We start from the raw sequence: 27,009 nt of genomic DNA on the forward strand, positions 1-27,009 counted from the left end.
TAAGATAAAAGGTAGGGAGGAGGGACTTGGGGGAGTGGCGATGGAGATGTGATAGGTGGAAGGAGGTCTGAAGAGTTTCTGTGCAGAGGAGATGACCTGGGGGGTGCAGTGAGAGAGAGACTCACTGAAATCCTTGTAGAGGGAGGAAGAGAGCTTCTTCAAGGAAGGCATCCTTGCAAGAGGATTCACAGTAGGTTAAAATCTTCGGGTAAAAAATGAGGTCTGCAGATGCTGGAGATCACAGCTGAAAATGTGTTGCTGGTTAAAGCACAGCAGGTTAGGCAGCATCCAAGGAATCTACAAGGATTTCAGTGAAGCTCTCTTCCTCCCTCTACAAGGATTTCAGTGAGTCTCTCTCTCACTGCACCCCCCAGGTCATCTCCTCTGCACAGAAACTCTTCAGACCTCCTTCCACCTATCACATCTCCATCGCCCCTCCCCCAAGTCCCTCCTCCCTACCTTTTATCTTAGCCTGCCTGGCACCCTCTCCTCATTCCTGATGAAGGGCTTATGCCTGAAACGTCGAATTTCCTGTTCCTTGGATGCTGCCTGACCTGCTGTGCTTTAACCAGCAACACATTTTCAGCTGTACAATATCCAGTTTGTTTCATAACACCTTCCTCATCAGCTGTCTGCAGTAAGGTGCACTTTCTCCAGTTGTATGTATGTATCTGCCAATTGTTCAGATTATCATATCAGATCATATGATCGAGGTGACAACACGTTGAGGATCAAACTGATCAGCCATGATCTCATTGAATTGTGGGAAAGACATGATGGGTTCATGACCTATAATCATCTTCTACGTCATATGGTCCTATAACTGCTCAACACAGGTCCAAGGTCTGTACCTTCCTTGCTGCTGCTTACTGTAGCTGGCTGTCTTCCAACTCTCAACATCCATGCACTTTTACCAATTCACCCCTGACCCCCAGGTTTCTGTGTGTTTAATAGCTACTGTCTAAGCTGGCCTTATGAGTGGCAAATCCAGGTATGCAACGTACAAATCCAGTTATCCATATAACCTTTAAAACTGCAACATTGAGTTGTTATTAATGTGTGTAGAATGAGCTAACCTAATTCATTGGACAATATTCCGATTTAGAGCAAGGACAGGACTTTAGCAGCTGGTTTGCAATGACTCATGTTCACAATTAGTTTTGTTCTGACCTTTCTAAGGAAATTGGTGTAAAGGTTTGTCTATTCTTGAAGTTGCAGTGTTAAGAGTAGATGTTCTCATTGATCTTACTGAGGGTATTAACATGCTAACAAGATTGACATTTTCCTGTTTTATTTCCATTATGTTTCCAACAAATTTCTATTGTTCATCCACATCTTGTGTACATTTGAATTAAGTTTCCTGATTCAATATTGGATTGCAAGTGAATGATAATTGCACATAGTAGTTGCTTGCCAGTTTTTTTTGGGGTACATACCATGTATACGAAGCTCTATTCTGGCAAACCAACATGCCCTTTTTTTTTCTGTCACATGCAATCCTTTAAACTATTCTGCAGCTGAACACGTACAGCAACGTAAAGTGTTCTGTGCAGCACAACAAGAGGTTTTGGATGGCTGTGTGGTTGCACAGTTTAGAAATAACAATGATTGAAATGCTGGAGGAACTGGCAGCATGTGTGAAGAGAGAAACCGAGTTAAGGTTTCAAGGCTGATTTGGCTGTTCTTTACAACCGCAAATGTGTTGCTGGTCAAAGCACAGCAGGTTAGGCAGCATCTCAGGAATAGAGAATTCGACGTTTCGAGCATAAGCCGTTCCTGATGAAGGGCTTATGCTCGAAACGTCGAATTCTCTATTCCTGAGATGCTGCCTAACCTGCTGTGCTTTGACCAGCAACACATTTGCAGCTGTGATCTCCAGCATCTGCAGACCTCATTTTTTACTCTGTTCTTTACAACCTCCTGCCTTGAAACATAACCTCTGATTCTCTCTTATGGATTGCATCGGTTTGTGAAGGTGGCTTAAGGGCAATTAGGAACGGGCAATAAATGCAGTTCAGGCCGGTGATGGCAATTCCAGTGGCAGAATAAGAAAAGATGTACTGAGTCAAGGGGTTACTGTCACTTTCACAAATGCAGTGATGGCAGATGCTGACAATTTGGCTGTCATTGCTGCCCCAAGATCCCTTGGAGGGGGTGGTGTGTGTTTGTGATGCCGTGGTAATGTCCCTGCCTCTGGACCAGGCAGCTTAGGTTCAAGTCCTGCCCACTCTGGAGCGAGCAAACGTTTTATTAACCAGCACCTGAGGGACAGGCGTGTGCTCATTGATCGAATATTCTGGATAGTCATGTGATACAGTGAACCCTCACCAAGTGAAGCATCAAAATATCGAGATCCTTCAAACAAATCTACATAAAAACATCAAAGCTCCTCCTAAAATCAATGTAAAGCCACACAATAAATATAGAAAAAACTGCAAGGGTTATACACATCACTGTTATACTTCGCTTACAACATAAATACTTGGACATTGTGGTATTTGAGGGATATAAATTTTACATGTTTATTAAGAGCCGGTGATTAAGATGCCAGTTAAAACAAAGTCTATTGGAATAACATCTCTGAACAAGTTATTGTGGAAAACGACATGGAAGGCCTAGAATGTAGGGAAATAGATGGTGACATCTTGAAAAATGGCCATATTTCAGAGGAGGAAGTGCTGGATGTCTTGCAACGCATAGAGGTGGATAAATCAGCAGGACCTTATCAGGTCATAGTCATAGAGATGTGCAGCATGGAAACAGACCTCTCATATTAACCTGTCCATGCCAACCAGATATCCCAACCCAATCTAGTCCCACCTGCCAGCACCTGGCCCATATCCCTCCAAACCCTTCCTATTCATATACTCATTCAAGTGCCTTTTAAATGTTGCAATTGTACCAGCCTCCACCACATCCTCTGGCAGCTTATTCCATACACGTACCACCCTCTGTGTGAAAAAGTTGCCCCTTAGGTCTCTTTTATATCTTTCCCCTCTCACCCTAAACCTATGCCCTCTAGTTCTGGACTCCCTGACCCCAGGGAAAAGACTTTGTCTATTTATCCTATCCATGCCCCTCATAATTTTGTAAACCTCTATAAGGTCACCCCTCAGCTTCCAACACTCCAGACAAAACAGCCCCAGCCTGTTCAGCCTCTCCCTATAGTTCAAATCCTCCAACCCTGGCAACATCCTTGTAAATCTTTTCTGAATCCTTTCAAGTTTCACAACATTTTTCAGATAGGAAGGAGACCAGAATTGCACACAATATTCCAAAAGTGGCCTAACTAATTCCTGTACAGCCGCAACATGACCTCCCAACTCCTGTACTCAATACTCTGACCAATAAAGGAAAGCATACCAAACGCCGCCTTCGCTATCCTATCTACCTGTGACTCCACTTTCAAGGAGCTATGAACCTGCACTCCAACGTCTCTTTGTTCAGCAACACTCCCTAGGACCTTACCATTAAGTGTATAAAGTCCTGCTAAGATTTGCTTTCCCAAAATGCAGCACCTCGCATTTATCTGAATTAAACTCCATCTGCCACTTCTCAGCCCATTGGCCCATCTGGTCCAGATCCTGTTGTAATCTGAGGTAACCCTCTTCGCTGTCCACTACACCTCCAATTTTGGTGTCATCTGCAAACTTATTAACTGTACCTCTTATGCTCACATCCAAAACATTTACGTAAATGACAAAAAGTAGAGGACCCAGCACCAATCCTTGTGGCACTCCACTGGTCACAGGCCTCCAGCCTGAAAAACAACCCTCCACCACCACCCTCTGTCTTCTACCTTTGAGCTAGTTTCCCTGTATTCCATGAGATCTAAGCTTGCTAATCAGTCTCCCACGGGGAACTTTGTCGAACGCCTTACTGAAGTCCATATGGATCACATCTACTGCTCTGCCCTCATCAATCTTCTTTGTTACCTTTTCAAAAAATTCAATCAAGTTTGTGAGACATGATTTCCCACACAGAAGCCATGTTGACTATCCCTAATCAGTCCTTGCCTTTCCAAATACATGTACATCCTGTCCCTCAGGATTCCCTCTAACAACTTGCCCACCACTGAGGTCAGGCTCACTGGTTTATAGTGAACTCTAGAACTCTGTGAGAAGCTGGGGATGTGATTGCTGGGCCTCTTGCTGAGATATTTGTATCATCGATAGTCACAGGTGAGGGACCGGAAGACTGGAGGTTGGCTAATGTGGTGCCACTGTTTAAGAAGGGTGGTAAGGATAAGCCAGGGAACTATAGACCAGTGAGCCTGATGTCAGTGGTGGGCAAGTTGTTGGAGGGAATCCTAAGGAACAGGATGTACATGTATTTGGAAAGGCAAGGACTGATTAGGGATAGTCAACATGGCTTTGTGCGTCAGAAATCATGTCTCACAAACTTGATTAAGTTATTTGAAGAAGTAACAAAGAGGATTGATGAGGACAGATCTATATGGACTTCAGTAAGGCGTTTGACAAGGTTCCCCATGGGAGACTGGTTAGCAAGGTTAGATCTTATGGAATACAGAGAAAACTAGCCATTTGGATACAGAAGTGGCTCAAAGGTAGAAGATTGAGGGTGGTGGTGGAGGGTTGTTTTTCAGACTGGAGGCCTGTGACCAGTGGAGTGCCACAAGGATTGGTGCTGGGTCCACTACTTTTCATCATTTATATAAATGATTGGATGTGAACATAGGAGATATAGTTAATAAGTTTGCAGATGACCAAATTGGAGGTGTAGTGGACAGCGAAGAAGGTTACCTCAGATTACAACAGGATCTTGATCAGATGGGTCAACGGGCTGAGAAGTAGCAGATGAAGTTTAATTTAGATAAGTGTGAGGTGCTGCATTTTGGGAAAGCAAATCTTAGCAGGACTTATACACTTAACAGTAAGGTCCTAGGGAGTGTTGCTGAACAAAGAGACCTTGGAGTGCAGGTTCATAGCTCCTTGAAAGTGGAGTCACAGGTAGATAGGATAGTGAAGAAGGCGTTTGGTATGCTTTCCTTTATTGGTCAGAGGAATATTAAGTACAAGAGTTGAGAGGTCATGTTGCGGCTGTGCAAGACATTTGTTAGGCCACTTTTGGAATATTGCGTGCAATTCTAGTCTCCTTCCTATTGGAAGGATGTTGTGAAACTTGAAAGGATTCAGAAAAGATTTACAAGGATGTTGCCAGAGTTGGAGGTTTTGAGATACAGGGAGAGGTTGAATAGGCTGGGGCTGTTTTCCCTGGAGCGTCAGAGGCTGAGGGGTGACCTTATAGATGTCTATAAAATCGTGAGGGGCATATAGGGTAAATAGACAAAGTCCTTTCCCTGGGGTGGGACAGTCCAGAACTACAGGGCATAGGTTTAGGGTGAGATTGGAAAGACATAAAAGAGATCTAAGGGGAATCTTTTTCATGCAGAGGGTGGTATGTGTATGGAATGAGCTGCCAGGGGAAGTGGTGGAGGCTGGTACAGTTGCAACACTTAAGAGGCATTTGGATGGTTATATGAATAGGAAGGGTTTGGAGTGATATGGGCCGGGTGCTGGCAGATGGAACTAGATTTGATTGGGATATATGATTGGCATGGGCGAGTTGGACGAAAGGGTCTGTTTCCTGCTGTACATCTCCATGACTCTTAAGTTCACTGGAAAATACCACAAAATCTGGGCCAGCTTATCTTCCTTTTTAGCCAAACCTTATATATTGTTTGAAATACAGCGAAAACACAGAAGGTCACCTAGATCTGAAAATAAAGGGTATGTGGCTGGATATTTAAAACATTTTTGATATATTCTTTAATGTACAATTTGACAAACTAATTGCAGTTTGTTTTCTTTATTTGTAGGTCTTGTGATTAGACCAAAAGTGGGATCTTCCCTGGAAATTGTATTTAACAAATCTGATTATAAATCTTATGAAAAATATATCAATGCTCTTGACGGATTTCTAAAACGTAAGTACTGATTGAATTGAACATTTTCAATGTTCCTCTTTGACTGAACTCATTCTTGTTTCAATGCTTCTTCTTTAATAGCTTATGATGATTTGATACAAGCACAAAAAAATATTCTCTGTCACCCCGGCAAGTACCTCATACAGCCAGATATTATAGCAGAGAAAAAGGCATGTCAGTTTAACCGGACAACACTTGGTGACTGCTCTGGTAATAACAATAACACGTTTGGCTATAACGAAGGGAAGCCGTGTGTCCTTGTTAAAATGAATAGAGTAAGTATTCCTTAAGAAATACCTTGTTTGAAAATATTCTTACGGAGCTGCTTTTGAAACTAAATCTTCCAATTTTATTTCTAGATAATTGGTTTACAGGCAGGTGGAGGAAGTAATCCTGTAGTAAACTGTACATCCAAGGTTAGTAAAAATCTATTTTTCCGTGTTGCGTTCTACTTTTGTCATGTTTTTAGTTGCCAGTGATTCTGTTTAGAACCTGGTTAATCATGGCAATAAACATTCCATTGGGTTGAGAAGGCAAGATACTGCGGACGCTAGAAATCCGAAACAAACACAGAATGCTGGAGAAACTCAGCAAATCTGACAGTCCATGTTTCAAAAACAATATGCAGGTTAGGTGGATTGGCCCCCATGCAAAGTTGCCCCATAGTGTCCAAGGATGTGCAATCAAAGAGGGTTAGCCATGGGAAATGCAGGAGTACAGGGGTAGGGTAGGGAATGGGTCTGGGTGGGATGACATTCAGAGAGGTGGTGTGACTCAATGGGCCAAATGGCCTGCTTCCACACTATGGGGATTCTATGATTCTCTGACTTTTGTCAGAACTAAAAAAGATTGGAAAATGGGTTTTCTGTACTTTTGACAGAGTGGAGGCCCAGTGAAAAAGACAGAGGGGTTGTATGTGGTGAAGAAAGAGAAGAAGAAATGTAAGATGGTGTGAACTAAGGTGTCAAAGAGAGAGAATGAGAGTGTGTGTGTGTGTGTGTGTGTGTGTGTGTGTGTGTGTGTGTGTGTGTGTGTGTGTGTGTGTGTGTGTGTGTGTATGTATGGGAGTGTTTGTGTGAAGAGAGAATGACAGAACAGACATGGTGCTGAAGTAATTGAATTGAATGTTGAAAGCTGGAGATAAACCTGCTCTGTCTATAGGAATCCCCTGTCCTCTTGATTGTTTGCCATCACAATGAAGCACCCTTCTCCCACAGTGACATCACAATGAAGCACCCTCCTCCCACGGTGACATCACAATGAAGCACCCTGCTCCAATGGTGACGTCACAATGAAGCACCCTGCTCCCATGGTGACCTCACAATGAAGCACCCTTCTCCCATGGTGATGTCACAATGAAGCACCGTGCTCCCATGGTGACCTCACAATGAAGCACCCTTCTCCCATGGTGATGTCGCAATGAAGCATCCTGCTCCCATGGTGACCTCACAATGAAGCACCCTGCTCCCACAGTGACATCATAATGAAGTACCCTGTTCCCATGGTGATGTCACAATGAAGCACCATGCTCCCACGGTGACGTCACAATGAAACACCCTCCTCCCATAGTGACCTCACAATAAAGCACCCTCCTCCCATGGTGACGTCACAATGAAGCACCCTGCTCCCACGGTAACGTTTCCGTCTTGATCCTGTTGCATTGTTCCAAAGAATCAGAATGCTAGCTTCAGCAACAAAAGCTTGTTTTCTACCTCAGAACTGCTCCCTCTCCCTCCCTTCCCTCCTCTCTCGTCCTCTCTTTATCTCTCGCTTTCACGCTCTCTCTCACGCTGTCTCATATGTGCTCCGCCTCTCCGCTTTCCAAAAACATCATCGTTGATGGTCCCTCACAAATGAGAATGACTCCCTTCCACTCTCAGGGTGAGTCTGTAGGCGATAGTACAGACTGATACAGGTACCACAAGCTGTTACACTTGGGGTAGGTGGTCCTCATGGGAATTGGGTGGATGGGGCATTGGTGTAGCAGTGTGCTCCTCATGCTGTTTTCACCTGGCCTTTGCGTTCTCCTGACGGCAAGTTTCGAGATACTGGACACCTTCCCAAATGCTGCTCCTCCACTTTGGATGGTCTCGGGCCAGTGATTCCTAGGTGTATATGGGAATGCTGCACTGCACCAGTGAGGCGCTGAGGGGATCCCTGAGGGACTTCCTCTGTCTCATATACACGTACACAGACACACACGGTCGCACACACACACGGTCGCACACACACACGGTCGCGCACACACACACACACACACACACCCCATTCTATCCCTTTCACAACCGAATTCACATCTATGTTACATCTATTTTTCTCTTTTCTTTCACCACCATTAACAATCCCTTTGTCACTTACATTGGGCCTCTGCTTCTTTCAAAAGTATAAGACATTTTCCAACACCTTTCCGTTCTGAAGAGGAGTTGTATCAGACTCGAAACATAACCTTTGCCAGTCCTGCTGAGTTTCTGCAGCTCTGTGTATGTGTGTGTGTGTGTGTGTGTGTGTGTCTATAGAACATAGAAAAATACAGGGCAGTACAGGTCCTTCGGCCCTCGATGTTGCGCCGATCCAAGCCCACCTAACCTACACTAGACCACTTTCCTCCATATGCCTATCCAATGCCCATTTAAATGCCATATATATATAAAAAAATATATATATGTATAAAACAAACACATGTAGGGATATGTTTGTTCTTTCACCTATCTAGCACCCTACTCTGCCCCCATTATTCTGGATAAAATATCTTCATCTTTTATGGGGAAATTTATGAAAGGAACTCCCAGATCTTGAAGTTCAAAGCTTCAGAGTAGCAATACCACAATCCAAATACTCTAAAATAATACAAAGAACTGTGGATGCTGGAGATCTGAAACAAACAAAGAAACTCAGCAGGTCTGGCAGCTTCTGTGGGGAGAGAAGCAGAGTCATTTTTTCGAATTCAGTGATCCTTCTTCGGAATCAAATAATGTTGAGGTGGAGTTGAGAGGAATTTTTACCTAGTTGCTGAAAATATATCACAAGCCTTTCCCGTCTCCTATACATTTTGGAGAACATTTTGTTCTTTTAATCACGCTTCCCATTGCCTATTTCAAAGCTCGTTCCCCAGTTTTTAACTTGCACCTTTTAAAATTTATGATTGATCTTTCCAATTTCCTCCATACTAAACTTCCATTTCCCTTCTGACATTTAAGTGAAATAAAGACTTCTTGTTGCACTGGCCATGAGCAGAGACAGCCTCTGTGAGTCTGGTTCCTGGAGTTTGCATTTCTGATATTACATATTGGTTATGTATACATTGATTGGCATTCTAATCTATTGCTAATTTATATAAGGTTTTAAAATGCTTTTATTAATCGAGTGTTTGGATAATCGAGTGTTGGATAATCAAATGCCAGATAACAGAGTTTAGCCAAATGTCAGGACCTCGCGATCTTGCCCAGATTATTGAGATTCCTCTGTATAATTAAAACATTGAAAGTTTAGTTTTCCAATTGTACTTGGGATATAATTTTGTACTTGGGTGTTTATCTAATGGAATAACATACTTATTCAGTACTTATATGTAAGGATTTTCTTTTCTCTAGTTATGAATTATATCCTGCAGATCTGCTTTATTCTGTTCCTATTTGACCATAAAAGTAATGTTGCTTATATGGTTATCAGTCCCTGTACTCCTGGTCAAACTTTTGCTCTGTAGTTGAGACCCAGCTTCCCACTTCCCTGTAGAGCCCAAGCTTGCTCCCTAAGTGCCAGGCTCCCATCCTTCATCCTTAACCCGCCGACTCAGCGAACACATGACATGCCTCAGGTTCCAACAAGATCCTTGCAGGAGTTCCGAGTCTGCCTCCAGCTGTCTTTGACAGGTGAGAGTAAAAGAAAAGTGGGAGAAGCACAGAAACAAGCAATGCATCATGGGGAGGTGATGGCCCAATGGTATTATAGATTATTAATCCAGAAACTCAGGTAATGTTCTGGGGACTGCGTTCGAATCCTGTTATGGCAAATGGCGCAATTATGAAATAACCGTGAAACCATTGTTGATACTCAGGAAAGGTTCGCTATCACCCTTACTTAGTCTGACCTACATGTGACTCCTTACCCAAAGCAATGTGATTTACCTCCTGGGAAGTTAGAGAGGGACTCTAGTTACTGCCCTAGCCAACGATATCCACATTCTGTGAATGAATTTTAAAAAATACTAAGAAGACTTCTATAATGAAAGACACCATATGAGAGACAATTGGTCAGAGAGATATGTGGAATGGGAGAGAGAGGATCAGAGAGTGACTTGTGTAAAGAGTAAGACACATGTAGTGTTGGAGATGACTAGTTAATGAGGCATCAAAAAATGAAGATCAATGAAAGCTAAGAATTAAAGTTGAAACTCAAACCGCCCTCTTTCCCCCTGCAACCAACCAAACCCATCAGCACAATCAGCCTTGTCAACTTGGAAAATTCTGCCTCACTGTTTAAATGAAATAGTGTCTAATCTTCCAATAAAATTGTATTTGCATTCCTACATGGATAGACCATTCACCATCTATTTTCCTTTCTCAGCTCTTACCCCAACAAAAGTGACACTGACCCATTATTCCTGGGATTGAGTTCTTGTTGATGAAGACAGCAACCAACACTGTCTTTTCAACCAGCTCTCCCACTAGCCGGGGAAGGAGTCGAGAAAGTGTTGGAAATGCTCAGTACGTCTGACAGCTTCCATGGAATGACAGTTTTACTGGGCGGTATTTACTGGGACTGTGTTACTGGGCGGTATTTACTGGGACTGTGTTACTGGGCGGTATTTACTGGGATGGTGTTACTGGGCGGTATTTACTGGGAACTGTGTTACTGGGCAGTATTTACTGGGATAGTGATACTGGGCAGTATTTACTGGGACTGTATTACTGGGCAGTATTTACTGGGATGGTGTAACTGGACGGTATTTACTGGGACTGTGTTACTGGGCGGTATTTACTGGGACTGTGTTACTGGGCAGTATTTACTGGGACTGTGTTACTGGGCAGTATTTACTGGGATGGTGATACTGGGCAGTATTTACTGGGATGGTGTAACTGGGCGGTATTTACTGGGACTGTATTACTGGGCAGTATTTACTTGGACGGTGTAACTGGGCGGTATTTACTGGGACTGTGTTACTGGGCGGTATTTACTGGGACTGTGTTACTGGGCGGTATTTACTGGGATGGTGTTACTGGGCAGTATTTACTGGGATGCTGTTACTGGGCGGTATTTACTGGGACTGTGTTACTGGGTGGTATTTACTGTGTTACTGGGCGGTATTTACTGGGGTGGTGTTACTTGGCGGTATTTACTGGGACTGTGTTACTGGGCGGTATTTACTGGGGCGGTGTTACTGGGCGGTACTTACTGGGGCAGTGTTACTGGGCGATATTTACTGGGATGGTGTTACTGGGTGATATTTACTGGGGCGGTGTTACTAGGCGGTATTTACTGGGGCGGTGTTACTGGACGATATTGACTGGGACGGTGTTACTGGGCGATATTGACTGGGATGGTGTTACTGGGTGGTATTTACTGGGATGGTGTTACTGGATGGCATTTACTGGGGTGGTGTTACTGGGCAATATTTACTGGGGCAAAGTTACTGTGCGGTATTTACTGGGACGGTGTTACTGGGCGATATTTACTGGGGCAATGTTACTGGGTGGTATTTACTGGGACGGTGTTAATGGGGCGGTGTTACTGGGCGGTATTTACTGGGACCGTGTTACTGGGGCAGCATTTACTGGGCGATATTTACTGGGACGGTGTTACTGGGCGATATTTACTGGGGCAGTGTTACTGGGCGGCATTTACTGGGATGGTGTTACTGGGCAGTATTTACTGGGGCGCTGTTACTGGGCGGTATTGACTGGGGCAGTGTTACTGGGCTGTATTTTCTGGGATGGTGTTACTGGGTGGTATTTACTGGGCGGCATTTACTGGGGCCATGTCACTGGGCAGTATTTACTGGGGCGGTGTTACTGGACGGCATTTACTGTGGTGGTCTTACAGGGCGGTATTTACTGGGGTAGTGATACTAGGCGGCATTTACTGGGGCAGTGTTACTTGGCGGTATTTACTGGGACTGTGTTACTGGGTGGTATTTACTGGGGCAGTGTTACTAGGCGGTATTTACTGGGGTAGTGATACTAGGCGGCATTTACTGGGGCGGTGTTACTTGGCGGTATTTACTGGGACTGTGTTACTGGACGGTATATACTGGGACGGTGTTACTGGGCGATATTTACCGGGACGGTGTTACTGGGCGGCATTTATTGGGGCAGAGTTACTGGACGGTATTTACTGGGACGGGGTTACTGGGCGGTATTTACTGGGGCGCTGTTACTGGGCGATATTTACCGGGACGGTGTTATTGGGCGGTATTTACTGGGGCGCTGTTACTGGGCGTTATTTACTGGGGTGCTGTTACTGGGCGGTATTTACTGGGGCGCTGTTACTGGGCGGTATTGACTGGAGCAGTGTTACTGGGCTGTATTTTCTGGAATGGTGTTACTGGGTGGTATTTACTGGGCGGCATTTACTGGGGCCATGTCACTGGGCGGTATTTACTGAGGCGCTGTTACTGGACGGCATTTACTGTGGTGGTCTTACAGGGCGGTATTTACTGCTGTAGCGATACTAGGCGGCATTTACTGGGGCGGTGTTACTTGGTGGTATTTACTGGGACTGTGTTACTGGGTGGTATTTACTGGGACGGTGTTACTGGGTGGTATTTACTGGGGTAGTGATACTAGGCGGCATTTACTGGGGCGGTGTTACTTGGCGGTATTTACTGGGACGGTGTTACTGGGCGGTATTTACTGGGACGGTGTTACTGGGTGGTATTTACTGGGGTAGTGATACTAGGCGGCATTTACTGGGGCGGTGTTACTTGGCGGTATTTACTGGGACGGTGTTACTGGGCGGTATTTACTGGGGCAGTGTTACTAGGCGGTATTTACTGGGGTGGTGTTACTGTGCGGTATTTACTGGCGTGGTGTTACTGGGCGGTATTTACTGGCGTGGTGTTACTGGGCGGTATTTACTGGGACGGTGTTACTTGGCGGTATTTACTGGGACGGTGTTACTGGACGGTATTTACTGGGGCAATGTTACTGGGATGGTGTTACTGGGGGTAATTACTGGGGCGGTGTTACTAGGCGGTATTTACTGGGGTGGTGTTACTGGGGCAGCATTTACTGGGGCAGCATTTACTGGGGCGGTGTTACTAGGCGGCATTTACTGGGGCAATGTTACTGGGCGATATTTACTGGGCGGTGTAACTGGGTGGTATTTACTGGGACGGTGTTAATGGGCGGTATTTACTGAGGCAGTGTTACTCGGCGATACTTACTGGGGCAGTGTTACTGGGGCGGTATTCACTGGGATGGTGTTACTGGACGGTATTTACTGGGGCGATGTTACTGGGCGGTATTTATTGGGGCAGTTTACAGGGCGGTATGTACTGGGGAGGTGTTACTGGGCGCTATTTACTGGGGCGATGTTATTGGGCAGTATTTATTGGGACAGTGTTACTGGGCGGTATTTACTGGGGCGGTGTTACTGGGCGGTATTTACTGGGACGGTGTTACTGGGCGATATTTACAGGGACGGTGTTACTGGGCGGCATTTATTGGGGCAGAGTTACTGGACGGTATTTACTGGGACGGTGTTACTGGGTGGTATTTACTGGGGTGGTGTTACTGGGCGGTATTTACTGGGGCGCTGTTACTGGGCAGTATTTCCTGGGGCACTGTTACTGGGCTGTATTTTCTGGGATGGTGTTACTGGGTGGTATTACTGGGATGCATTTACTGGGGCCATGTCACTGGGCAGTATTTACTGGGGCGGTGTTACTGGACGGCATTTACTGTGGTGGTCTTACAGGGCGGTATTTACTGGGGTAGTGATACTAGGCGGCATTTACTGGGGCGGTGTTACTTGGCGGTATTTACTGGGACTGTGTTACTGGGTGGTATTTACTGGGGCGGTGTTACTGGGTGGTATTTACTGGGGTAGTGATACTAGGCGGCATTTATTGGGACGGTGTTACTTGACGGTATTTACTGGGGCAATGTTACTGGGACGGTGTTACTGGGGGTATTTACTGGGGTGGTGTTACTAGGCGGTATTTACTAGCGTGGTGTTACTGGGCGGTATTTACTGGGATGCATTTACTGGGGCCATGTCACTGGGCAGTATTTACTGGGGCGGTGTTACTGGATGGCATTTACTGTGGTGGTCTTACAGGGCAGTATTTACTGGGGTAGTGATACTAGGCGGCATTTACTGGGGCGGTGTTACTTGGCGGTATTTACTGGGACTGTGTTACTGGGTGGTATTTACTGGGACGGTGTTACTGGGTGGTATTTACTGGGGTAGTGATACTAGGCGGCATTTACTGGGACGGTATTACTTGGCGGTATTTACTGGGACGGTGTTACTGGGCGGTATTTACTGGGGCAATGTTACTGGGACGGTGTTACTGGGGGTATTTACTGGGGCGGTGTTACTAGGCGGTATTTACTGCGGTGGTGTTACTGGGCGGTATTTACTGGGGTGGTGTTACTGGGCGGTATTTACTGGGACGGTGTTACTGGGCGGTATTTACTGGGACGGTGTTACTGGGCGGCATTTATTGGGGCAGAGTTACTGGATGGTATTTACTGGGACGGTGTTACTGGGCGATATTTACAGGGACGGTGTTACTGGGCGGTATTTACTGGGGCAATGTTACTGGGACGGTGTTACTGGGGGTATTTACTGGGGCGGTGTTACTAGGCGGTATTTACTGGGGTGGTGTTACTGGGCGGTATTTACTGGGACGGTGTTACTGGGCGGTATTTACTGGGACGGTGTTACTGGGCGGCATTTATTGGGGCAGAGTTACTGGATGGTATTTACTGGGACGGTGTTACTGGGCGATATTTACAGGGACGGTGTTACTGGGCGGTATTTACTGGGACAGTGTTACTGGGTCAGTGTAACTAGGCGGCATTTACTGGGGCAGTGTTACTGGGCGGTATTTACTGGGGCGCTGTTACTGGGCAGTATTTACTGGGGCGCTGTTACTGGGCGATATTTACCGGGACAGTGTTACTGGGCGGTATTTATTGGGACGGTGTTACTGGGCGGTATTTACTGGGACGGTGTTACTGGGTGGTATTTACTGGGGCAGTTTACAGGGTGGTATGTACTGGGGAGGTGTTACTGGGCGGTATTTACTGGGGCGATGTTACTAGGCGGCATTTATTGGGATGGTGTTACTGGGCGGTATTTACTGGGGCGCTGTTACTGGGCGGTATTTACTGGGGCGCTGTTACTGGGCGATATTTACCGGGACAGTGTTACTGGGCGGTATTTACTGGGACGCTGTTACTGGGCGGTATTGACTGGGGCAGTGTTACTGGGCTGTATTTTCTGGGATGGTGTTACTGGGCGGCATTTACTGGGGCGGTGTTACTTGGCGGTATTTACTGGGACTGTGTAACTGGGTGGTATTTACTGGGACGGTGTTACTGGGTGGTATTTACTGGGGCGCTGTTACTGGGCGTTATTTACTGGGGCGCTGTTACTGGGCGGTATTTACTGGGGCGCTGTTACTGGGCGATATTTACCGGGACGGTGTTACTGGGCGGTATTTACTGGGACGCTGTTACTGGGTGGTATTTACTGGGGCGCTGTTACTGGGTGGTATTGACTGGGGCAGTGTTACTGGGCTGTATTTTCTGGGATGGTGTTACTGGGCGGTATTTACTGGGCGGCATTTACTGGGGCCATGTCACTGGGCAGTATTTACTGGGGCGGTGTTACTGGACGGCATTTACTGTGATGGTCTTACAGGGCGGTATTTACTGGGGTAGTGATACTAGGCGGCATTTACTGGGGCGGTGTTACTTGGCGGTATTTACTGGGACTGTGTTACTGGGTGGTATTTACTGGGACGGTGTTACTGGGTGGTATTTACTGGGGTAGTGATACTAGGCGGCATTTACTGGGGCGGTGTTACTTGGCGGTATTTACTGGGACGGTGTTACTGGGACGGTGTTACTGGGGGTATTTACTGGGGCGGTGTTACTAGGCGGTATTTACTGGGGTGGTGTTACTGGGTGGTATTTACTGGGGTAGTGATACTAGGCGGCATTTACTGGGGCGGTGTTACTTGGCGGTATTTACTGGGGCAATGTTACTGGGACGGTGTTACTGGGGGTATTTACTGGGGCGGTGTTACTAGGCGGTATTTACTGGGGTGGTGTTACTGGGTGGTATTTACTGGGGTGGTGTTACTGGGCGGTATTTACTGGGGCGGTGTTACTAGGCGGCATTTACTGGGGCGGTGTTACTAGGCGGCATTTACTGGGGCGGTGTTACTTGGCGGAATTTACTGGGGCGGTGTTACTGGGCGGTATTTACTGGGACGGTGTTACTGGGCGGTATTTACTGGCATGGTGTTACTGGGGTGGTGTTACTGGGCGTTATTTACTGGGACGGTGTTACTGGGCGGTATTTACTGGGGCAATGTTACTGGACGGTATTTACTGGGGTGGTGTTACTGGGCGGTATTTACTGGCATGGTGTTACTGGGGTGGTGTTACTGGGCGGTATTTACTGGGACGGTGTTACTATGCGGTATTTACTGGGGCGGTGTTACTGGGCGGTATTTATTGAGACGGTGTTACTGGAGCAGCATTTACAGAGGCGGTGTTACTAGACAGCATTTACTGGGGCAGTGTTACTGGGCGGTATCTACTGGGACGGTGTTACTGGTCGGTATTTATAGGGACGGTGTTACTGGGGCAGCATTTGCTGGGGCGGTGTTACTGGGCGGTACTAACAGGGATGGTTTTACTGGGGCGCTGTTACTGGGCGGTATTTACTGGGACGGTGTTACTGGGGCAGCATTTACTGGGGCGGTGTTAGTGGGGCAGCATTTACTGGGGCGGTGTTAGTGGGGCAGCATTTACTGGGGCGGTGTTACTGGCCTGAATTTACTGTTCCTGATGTGGTCCATGTCAAATGGTTGGGGGAGCAATGGGGTAGCATTGGGGTAGCAATAGGGTGAAGCATTATTTAATCAAGTGCTTCCTGAGTACAGTTTGTGACATTTGTTCTGGATGTAAGTTTCCTTGATGAGCTGGAAGGTTCGTTTTCAGATGTTTCATCACCATACTAGGTAACATCTTGAGTCAGCCTCTGGATGATGCACCGGTGGTGTACTATTTATATGTTTGAGTTTCCTTGGGTTGGTGATTTCATTTCCTGTGGTAACCTCATTTCCTATTATGATGTAATTTCCTGTTCTTTTTCTCAGGGGATGGTAAATGGGATCTAAGTCAATGTGTTTGTTGATAGTTTGGTTGGAATGCCATGCTTCTAGGAACCCTCGTGTGTCCCTCTGCTTGGCTTGTCCTAGGATAGATGTGTTGTCCCAGTCCCAAGTGGTGTCCTTCCTCATGAGGATACTGGTTAGAGTGGGTCATGTTGTTTTGTGGTTACTTGACGATCATGAGGTAGTTTTCTGCTGTTTGTCCAATGTAGTGTTTGTTACTGTCCTTGCAAGGTATTTTGCAAATGACATTAGTTTTGCTCATTGTCTGTAAAGGGTCTTCCAAGTTCATTAGCTGCTGTTTTAGTGTGTTGGTGGGTTTGTGGGCTACCATGATGCCAAGGGGTCTGAGCAGTCCGGCAGTCATTTCCGAGATGTCTTTGATGTAGGAGAGAGTGGCTCGGGTTTCTGGACGTGTTTCATCTGCTTGTTTGGGTTTGTTGCTGAGAAATCGGCGGACTGTGGGTTCATTGGGTACTCATTCTATTTGAATACAGGGTATAGGTGATTTTCCTCTGCTCTGCGTAGCTCCTCTGTGCTGCAGTGTGTGTTGGCTCGTTGAAATAATGTTCTGGTGCAGCTTCGTTTGTGGGTGTTGGGATGATTGCTTCTGTAGTTCAATATTTGGCCTGTATGTGTTGTTTTTCTGTAGATGCTGGTTTGAAGTTCCCCATTGGCTGTTCGCTTTACTGTAACATCTAGGAATGGCAGTTTGTTGTTGTTTTCCCCCTCTTATAGTGAATTTTATGCCAGTAAGGGTATTATTGATGGTCTTGAAGGTTTCCTCTAATTTGTTTCATTTAGTGATAACAAAGGTGTAATCCATGTAGCAGACCCAGAGTTTGGGTTGGATGGTTGACAGAGTTGTTTGTTCAGGTCTCTGCATTACTGCCTCTGCTAAGAACCCTGATATCGGAGATCCCATGGGTGTTCCATTGGTTTGTCTTTAGGTTTTGTTGTTGAAGCTGGAGTGGGTGGTAAGACATAGGTCCACTAGCTTGACGATATTCTCCTTTATGAAGTTAGTGGTGTTTGATGTTTGTGTCTTTGGGTCTTCTAATAGTGTAGTCAGTGTTTCCTTGGCCAGGTTAATGTTGATTGATGTAAACAGGGCTGTTACATCAAAGGAGACCATTACTTCATCCTCTTCTATCTTAGTGTCTTTGATGGTCTTCAGGAATTCTTGGGTGGAGTGGATGGAGTGGTGTGACCCTTCTACTAAGCGTTTTAGTCTTTGGTGTAGCTCTTTGGCCAGTCTGTAAGTTGGTGTTCCAGGTGGCGAGACTATGGGTCTGAGGAGACTTCTGGTTTGTGAATTTTGGGTAATCCATAGAAGTGTGGTGTGTTGGATCCATCTTGTTTCATTTTTTTGGAAGTTGGTTCTCCAGATTTCTGAAGTTTTTTGAGTAGGGCTGTGATTCGGTTCTCTAGTGACCCACTCCCATTAGTATCCTTCAATTGAGAAAATTTGGCATGACGGCGAATACTTTTGCCAACTTTTATAGGTGTGTCATCGAGAGCATTGTGTCTGGATGTATCACTACCTGGTATGGCAACTGTACCATTCAAGATCGGAGACAGTTACAGAGAGTGGTGAACTCAGCCCGGACAATCACAAAGGACAACCTCGCCATCTACAGAATCCATCTACCAGGCCCGCTGTCAAGGAAAGGCCGCCAGCATTCTCAAAGATCCATTCCACCCTGGCAATGTTTTTCTACAACCTCTACCATCGGGGAGAAGGTACAGAAGCCTGAACACACGCACCAGCCGGTTTTGTAACAGTTTCTACCCTACTGTTGTTAGAATACTGAATGGACTCACAAACTCTTAACATTCGCATGTACCTGTGTTTTTGTTTTTGCTGCTGTTTACCTATTATTTACTATCTATGCGACTTAACTCTGTGATCTGCCTGTATTGCTCGCAAGGCAAGGCTTTTCACTATACCTCGGTACACGGGACAATAAATTCAATTCGATCCTTACATACAGATGAGGAAGGACACCACTTCTACTGGGACAACACATCCATCCTAGGACAAGCCAAACAGAGACATGCACGAGAATTCCTAGAAGCATGGCATTCCAACCGGAACTCTATCAACAAACACATTGATTTGGATCCCAGTTACCACTCCCTGAGAAAAAGAACAGGAAATAACATTACCATAGGAAATGATGTCACCACAGGAAATGACATGACCAACCCAAGGAAATTCAAACATATAAATAGAAAGCGGGCTACACCACCAGTGTTTCATTCAGAGGCTCACTGAAGATGTTACCTAGTATGGTGACGAAATGTCTGAAAATGAACCTTCCAGCTCAGTGAGCAAACCTACTTCCAGAACCTCAACCTGAGCGACAAATCTTCTCAAAAGTTGTTATGACATTGGTGTCCGTAAATCCTGCTCGCAGAGCATCTGGCCACTGGCAAGCTGGGAGTTCCAAAAGCATCATTGGGAATGACAGCTACTTCAAAGGATTTCACTAGAGATCGTCCCTGGATCACTGGACTCAGAGAAGTGACAGCTGTCACAGTAACTCTGTCCCAGTAAATACTGCCCATTACTGTGGTGTGGGGGAGGGGGTAAGGAGAGGTTTGCAAGAGTTTGTGGGCCAGGGAGGAAGGTGGTGGCCTAGACGACAAGGTGGTTAAACCCCCCTTTTTCATCTGCCTGCTTCGTTCTATCACTGGGGATAATGTACTGGCCATAACTTGTAAAATGCTTTGTTCCAGAAATGTCACTCAGGAATGTCTATGTATACTGTATATACAGGTACTGTTTGATACATCTCTTCAGAAGAAGTATGTGAACCGAATAGTTTCTGTGCTCGGTGTGGCAGTGCCTTTACTTTTTTTTGGAAATATTTAGTTTTGTTTGTGAAGTATGAGCATTAGTGGCTGGTCCATTCCCAATGACATAGAGAAATTGGGAGTGGGCAGTTTTGTTGATGCCCTGCAGACCATGCCAGCTGACAGTGCACCATCACCGTGTTGCAGATGGCGTTCCTGGGTTGTGTTACACTGACAGGGATCCAGGTCAGGATGAGAGTTGCCTTGGAGAGGAACCTGCAAGTGATGGAGCTCCCAAGTAGGGGCTGTCTCTGTCCTGTTAGAGGCAACTAGTTTGGATGCTACAGTCAAAGGAGTTTTGTGACATTGCACACTTACACCTTACTGTCTCTGTGTACTGGTGATGGAGGGAGTGGATGGTTAAGATGATGCATGGCAACGTTATCTTGGTGTCATGTTTCCTGACTGTCACAGCTGCTGTCCCCCCGATATCTCCCTTGTGACTGCTGGCCTGTAGGTGATGGACAGAGGGTGGCAGGTGAGGTAACTCTCAATATGATTCCCAGATTCTGACCTGCTCTTGTAGCCAAGGCAGACATGTAGCTGGTCTGGTTGCCAGTAACCTATCTGACATTTACAGTGGGAGGCTCAACAATGAAATGTGTTGTGGAGAAATGGTTTGATTCTCTTTGCTGGAGATGGTCGTTGCTAGACAATTGTGAAACACGAATGGGACTTGGTCCACACCAGCACAAATGTGAATCCTCTTCATGTTGTTTCTGTGTGGGCGTGGAGTGCTTCAGTAATCTGAGGAGTCCTAAATTGTACTGAACATTGTGCAGTCTTCAACTGACATCCCCTCTGACTTTTGTGATGGAGGAAAGGTTGATTGAAGATGACTGGGCTGAGGGCACCACCCTGAGGAACTCTCGCAGAGATGCTCTGTTAATTGATCTCGAGGAATGCAACATCCTTCCATTCTGCTCGATATGAGTCTAACCAGCTGCAGCGTTTTCCCACATACCCACTGACACCAACATTGACAGGGGTCCTTGATGCTACAGTTGATCATGTGCAATGTGGAAGTCCCCGCACCCACCCACCGTCCCTCAGCCTGTGGGATCCTGCCCTTTAGGGAAAAGCTGTAGTGAATTCTGGAGCAAGGTGCCTCTGGTGGAAACTAAACTGAACATCAGGGAGCAGGTCATTTCTTCTTGAGTGTTGCGTGACTGCACCGTCCATCCATTTACTGATAACTCAGAGTCAGTTGGTAAGACAATGATTTGCTGGATTGAATTTGTTCAGTTTGTTGCACACATCGGAGCTGCATTTCATGTTGTTGGGTGTATTCAGTTGAAACCAGGGATGTGTCTGGTACTCCATCTGGGATAAGGCTCAGAACTGTTTCTGTCATCCAGCACCAAGAACCATTCTGTGGTATCACACGAAGTGTATTGAATTCACTGGAAATCACCATCTGTGGTTCGGGAAACGTCACCAGAAGATTCCAGTTGATCATCCAGTTGCAGTTCTGGCTGATATTGGTTTCGATGCTTCTGCCTGGTCTTGTTTTTCACTCGGATGCATTGACTGTCTGAGGATTGAGGTATCTGCGCAGCCACCTCCTCTGTTCAGATGTTTAAATATCTCCAAATGCCATAATGCAGTCTGAACTTGTGTGACTGGGACCATTCATCTGCACAGCTGGATTACTAGCCCACTGACATTACCATCGTGTTCCTGTCCCTCCAGAAAAGGTTACATTTTCTGACCAAATGTTGACGAAAATGTTGGGTCACCTTCTCAAATTTGTTCCCTGATTTCCCCTGAGAGTTTTTTTTGGATCTCAGTGATGGAACGTTATGGAAGCTGCTGTTTTGGAGTTAGCAGTATGAGCTGGATTGATCATTGCAGTGGGTCCTCTGTTTACTACCGTGGAGCCAAGCTGCCTGGATCAAACTGGGAGCTATCGAAGCAGCTGGGTTCCAAAATAGGCAAACGTTTTGATGCAAAAAAGGATCAGGATACTTTCCAGATGATATGAAGTTAAATACAGTGGATGTCCAAACAGACTTGAGGGTTCAGGTGCACAGTCCTATAAAATGTCACAAACAGGTGCAGAAAGTAATCAAGAAAGCTAATGGAATGTTGGTCGTTATATCTAAAGGATTCGTGTATATAAGGATGTAGAAGTTATGCTGCAGTTATACAAAACCCTGGTCTTGGGGTCCAGACAGTGACTGGAGACTTTGTAGGACACTTGGGATGGCAAGGTGGCTTAGTGGTTAGCCCTGCTGCCTCACAGCACCAGGGTCCCAGGTTCGATTCCAGCCTCGGGTGACTGTCTGTGTGGAGTTTGCACATTCTCCCCGTGTCTATGTGGGATTCCTCCGGGTGCTCCAGTTTCCTCCCACAGTCCAAAGCTGTGCAGGTCAGGTGAATTGGCCATGGTAAACTGCCCATAGTGTTAGGTGCATTAGTCAGAGGGAAAGGGGTCTGGGTGGTTTACGCTTCGGAGGGTCACTGCAGACTGGTTGGGCCGAAGGGCCTGTTTCCACACTGTAGGGAATCTAATCTAATGTGTAATGCTGAGTGTAGGTTGATAGCATATATAGAGAGAGGATCACCCTGCAGACATGACAGCCTAGAAGAAGGAAAGGGATGGGTGTCCAAACTATCAAAAGAGAAACAGTCAGGGATTACAGGAATAGTCTGATGTCTCTCTCTCAATTCTGACGTCCAGTTTGGAAGCTGATGAAGGTGCGGACTGCTCAGGGGAGTGCAGTCAGAGGCATGTCTGTGGCACCACAAGCAGCCTGACCGTACAGGAGGGGAGGGAGAAGGAGGGAGGTGCAGTAGTCACAGGGGATTCAGATCCCACTTGGAGCGAGTATCTGGGCATCATAAGGTTGGATTGACCTTGCGGGGGGTACAGTGTAAGTTTACAAGAATGATACCTGGACTTCAGGGGTTAAGAAACAAGACAAGATTATACAAATTAGGCCTGCGTTCTCTAGAATTTCGAAGGTTAAGGAGTGATCTGACAGAAATCCTCAAGACATTGACAGGAAAAGACAGGGTAGATAAAGATAAGCTATTTGTGGACTGTAGAATTAGGGGAATAGACCCTAACAATTAGGGCCAGACAGTCTGAAGAGGTAGGTGAAAGTGAGGACTGCAGATGCTGGAGATTAGAGTCAAGGTTAGAGTGGTGCTGGAAATGCGCAGCAGGTCAGGCAGCATCCGAGGAGCAGGAGAATCGACGTTTCAGGTTCAGGCCTCATTCTGAAGAGGTGTTAGGAAGCAATTCTACATACAAAGGGTCATACAAAATTTCCAGCAATAATGCTGGATCAATTGTTAGTTTTAAGTCTGAGAGAGGTAAACTTTTTGTGAAGCAGAGATATTAAGGGATAGAAGAGAAAATCAGTTTGAGTTAGACCACAGATCCACCGCGATTTTATTAAATGGTGGAACAAGTTTGAGGGACTGAACGGCCTTCTCCTATTCCTACACACTCCTAATTATACCAGTGGCCATTGAAGTGCTATTTCCAGAGTTCTTCTGGTTAGACTGATCTCCTGGTCCCCAACAGGTGGAGCTTCTCGATTACCCTGGCAGCCATCTTGTCACTAACGTTGTGGGAATGGGTGAGGAACAAAAGGAAAATGTTTTACCGTGAAGGAGCAGATTCCCGTTTGATTCTGTGTCATTTTGTTGCTCTATTTGTTTAAGACCGAGTTAAGGCAGCACAATGAAAGCAAATCGCTCTCAATATGCTCACGCCCTTCCTACTGAGGAGTTAGCATAATGTAGATGGCTAGTGTAAAATTGTAAAGAACAGAAACTAACTGTTTTCACAGTTTCATTGGTCCATGCTAACGTTCAGATGGACCTGAGGATCAATAAGACTGAGCTACGTTTCTGATAGGTTGTTGATACAGACTCCCTGTACCAGGGAGGTACCAGGATCCATCTGCCTGCCTTTACAAGTGGGGACCCTCTGAGTGGTCGAGGGTCGAGAGTAACACAGGGAATCACAGCAGCACTCCTGGCTTCATACAGACATGTTCTTATCGAGAAGAAAGTTCCAGAACTCAACTGTGGCTTTGGTCCAAGAATGTTATGGGTTTGTTTGCGATACTGTTACAGGTGTTTGGTCCATAATTTACATATTCAGGAAGTTGATCTCAATTTTTTAAGCATTCGCCTGAGACGTTTACAAAATGGGTTCCACAACTTTGTAGGTGGTGTGGAGGCGCCGGTGTTGGACTGGGAGCAGGGCACATGGAGACTGGATACAGATTGTCTGACTGTTAAATTGGAATGCTTTCTCCCCCATCCACCCCAGTGGACCAGATTTTATGTACAATATACTGTGCAAACTAAGCTATTCCTAGCAATGATCATATTGAATAGTGGATCAGACTAAGGGCAGAATGTCCTACTCCTGGCCCTAATTCATAGCAGCCTGCTTTAGTTGGCTTTGACTTTCTACTGAATTAGATAATGGTTTCCATGGATAGCCCAGATCTTTGGAGATGAGGCAGTAGCAAGTCTTGCCATTATAGCTCTCAGCTGTATTGGAGAAGACATGATTTTATGATGGGGCGTTATGGATGATAGATCTTCAAAGGCGGATTTTTCATGTCTTCCCACATTTAGTGTAGATGGTTTTCTCTGTATTTATAGTTGGCAAGGGGCCCTGATTCAAAATACAAAGTTGAACTCTCTCTCCATTTCTGTCCCAGCATCATTAATCCATTAAGAGTCAGCTTGTTCTCCTAGTCTCACACCTTCTTTGTGGAACATGTAAGTGTACTGAGGAGGTTCTTCCAACTTGTGGCCTACATCCTGATGAGTAGGTGCAGTTGCTGATATTTGATGAGTGGAATTTGATTAATAGTTTAATTTATATTTACTCAATATGTTGTAACTTATTGGCAGTAGGCCACATCTGGGCTTCAGTCTATGAAATAATTAGGGGTATAGATAAGGTTAATGCTGGCTGTCTTTTCCCGAGGATGGAGGATTTCAACGCCAGGGGACACATTTTTAAGGTGAGATGAGAGAGATTTAAAAAAGACGTGAGTGTCAAATGTTTTACACAGAGTGGTTGTGTGTGGAATAAACTTGCTGAAGACGTGATGGCTGTGGGCACAATTGCAATATATAATAAAAGACATTTGGATAGGTCCATCGATAGGAAAGGTTTGGGTTTGCATCCCACCCTAGTTAATGGTGAAATCTGAATTCCAAGATATTCTAAAATTAAGAGTCTAATGGTGTCCATTGTCAGGAAAAACCCATTGGGTCACTAACATCCTTTAGGGAAGGAAACTGCCATCCTTATCTGGTTTGGCCTACATGTGACTCCAGACCCACAGCAATGTCTTGACTCTTAACTGCCCTCTGGGCAATTAGGGATGGGTAATGAATGGGCCTTATCTAGTGATACCTACATCCCATGAACCATTTTAAAAAACATGCCTACAATGTGAGTATTGCAAGCTGGGTCAGTGTTTGTTTATCACTAATTACCTTTGAGAAGGTGGGGGTGAGCTGCCCTCTTGAACTGCTGCAGTCCATGTGCTGTGGGTTGACCCACAATGCCATTAGAGAGGGAACTTCAGGATCCTGACCCAGCGACAGTGAAGGAACAGTGATATATTTCTAAGTCAGGATGGTGAGGTGCTTGAAGGGGAAGTTGCAGGGGCTGGTGTTCCCATGTATCTGCCAGAGACACCCACATCCCTAATGAGCGAGATTTTAACCATTTTGTGAGCCCATCAGCTTGGTAAAAGCAGACCAGCAATGTGGAGCTCTCCTTTGGCAGATGCCACTGGCTGGAGGCTGTTAGTTGAGACCTAATCATCTGGAAATGCATTGGTGAGAAGGTAAATGATTTCTTGTGAAGTGGGGTTGCTGGAAGAGGAGTCAGAGACAATGCCACTAACTGCCCACGGATTGGTGGCAAACAAAACCCACCACTACATTGGGTAGCACGGTAGCTCAGTGGTTAGCACAGCTGCCTCACAGCTCCAAGGGCCCGGGTTCGATTCCAGCCTCAGGCGACTGTCTATATGGAGTTCGTACATTCTCCCCGTGTCTGCGTGGGTTTCCTCCAAGTATTCCGGTTTTCCATGACGTGCAGGTCAGATGAAATAGCCATGCTAAATTGCCCATAGTGTTAGGTGCCTGAATCAGGTTTAAATATAGGGTAGGGGAATGGGTCTGGGTGGGTTACTCTTCGGAGATTCAGTGTGGCTTTGTTAGGCCAAAGGGCCTATTTCCACATTGTAGGGAATCTAATCTAATCTACTAATAGTGACATCTTGAAATATGCCCTGTTACAGAGGAGGAGGCGTTGGATGGCTTAAAATGCGTAAAGATGGATAAGTCCCCAGAACCTATTTGAGTGTACCCGAGAACTCTGTGGGAAGCTAGGGGGGTGATTGTTGTTCCCCTTTCTGAGATATTTGTATCATCGATAGTCACGGGTGAGGTACCGGAAGATTGGAGGTTAGTAAATGTGGTGCCACTGTTTAAGAAAGGTGGTAAGGACGAGCCAGGGAACTATAGACCAGTGAGCCTGACCTCAGTGGTGGGCAAGTTGTTGGAAGGAATGCTGAGGGACAGGATGTACATGTATTTGGAAAGGCAGGGACTGAATAGGGATAGTCAACATGGCTTTGTGCGTGGGAAATGATGTCTCACAAACTTGATTGAGTTCTTTGAAGTAACAAAAAGGATTGATAAGGGTAGTTCAGTGGACGTGATCGATTTGGACTTCAGTAAGGCATTCGACAAGGTTCCCCATGGGAGACTGATTAGCAAGGTTAGATCTCATAAAATACAGGGAGAACTAGGCATTTGGATACAGAACAGGCTCAAATGTAGAAGACAGAGG

The 27,009-nt window shown here is 45.8% G+C and overlaps 1 protein-coding gene across 2 annotated transcripts in view; it reads left to right on the forward strand.

Annotated features, from left to right (window-relative positions):
• Nucleotides 1-27,009, forward strand: part of atp1b3a (ATPase Na+/K+ transporting subunit beta 3a) — a 73,654-nt gene that overhangs the window by 32,109 nt on the left and 14,536 nt on the right. For both annotated transcript variants that reach the window (XM_060833998.1, XM_060833999.1), the window contains exons 3-5: nt 5,840-5,947; nt 6,029-6,222; nt 6,307-6,363. In XM_060833998.1, the coding sequence (XP_060689981.1) occupies nt 5,840-5,947; nt 6,029-6,222; nt 6,307-6,363 (359 nt within the window). The remainder of the gene's footprint in view (nt 1-5,839; nt 5,948-6,028; nt 6,223-6,306; nt 6,364-27,009) is intronic.

Source organism: Hemiscyllium ocellatum, chromosome 13 (assembly GCF_020745735.1).
Source record: "Hemiscyllium ocellatum isolate sHemOce1 chromosome 13, sHemOce1.pat.X.cur, whole genome shotgun sequence".
In the NCBI taxonomy this organism is placed as follows: Eukaryota; Metazoa; Chordata; class Chondrichthyes; order Orectolobiformes; family Hemiscylliidae; genus Hemiscyllium; species Hemiscyllium ocellatum.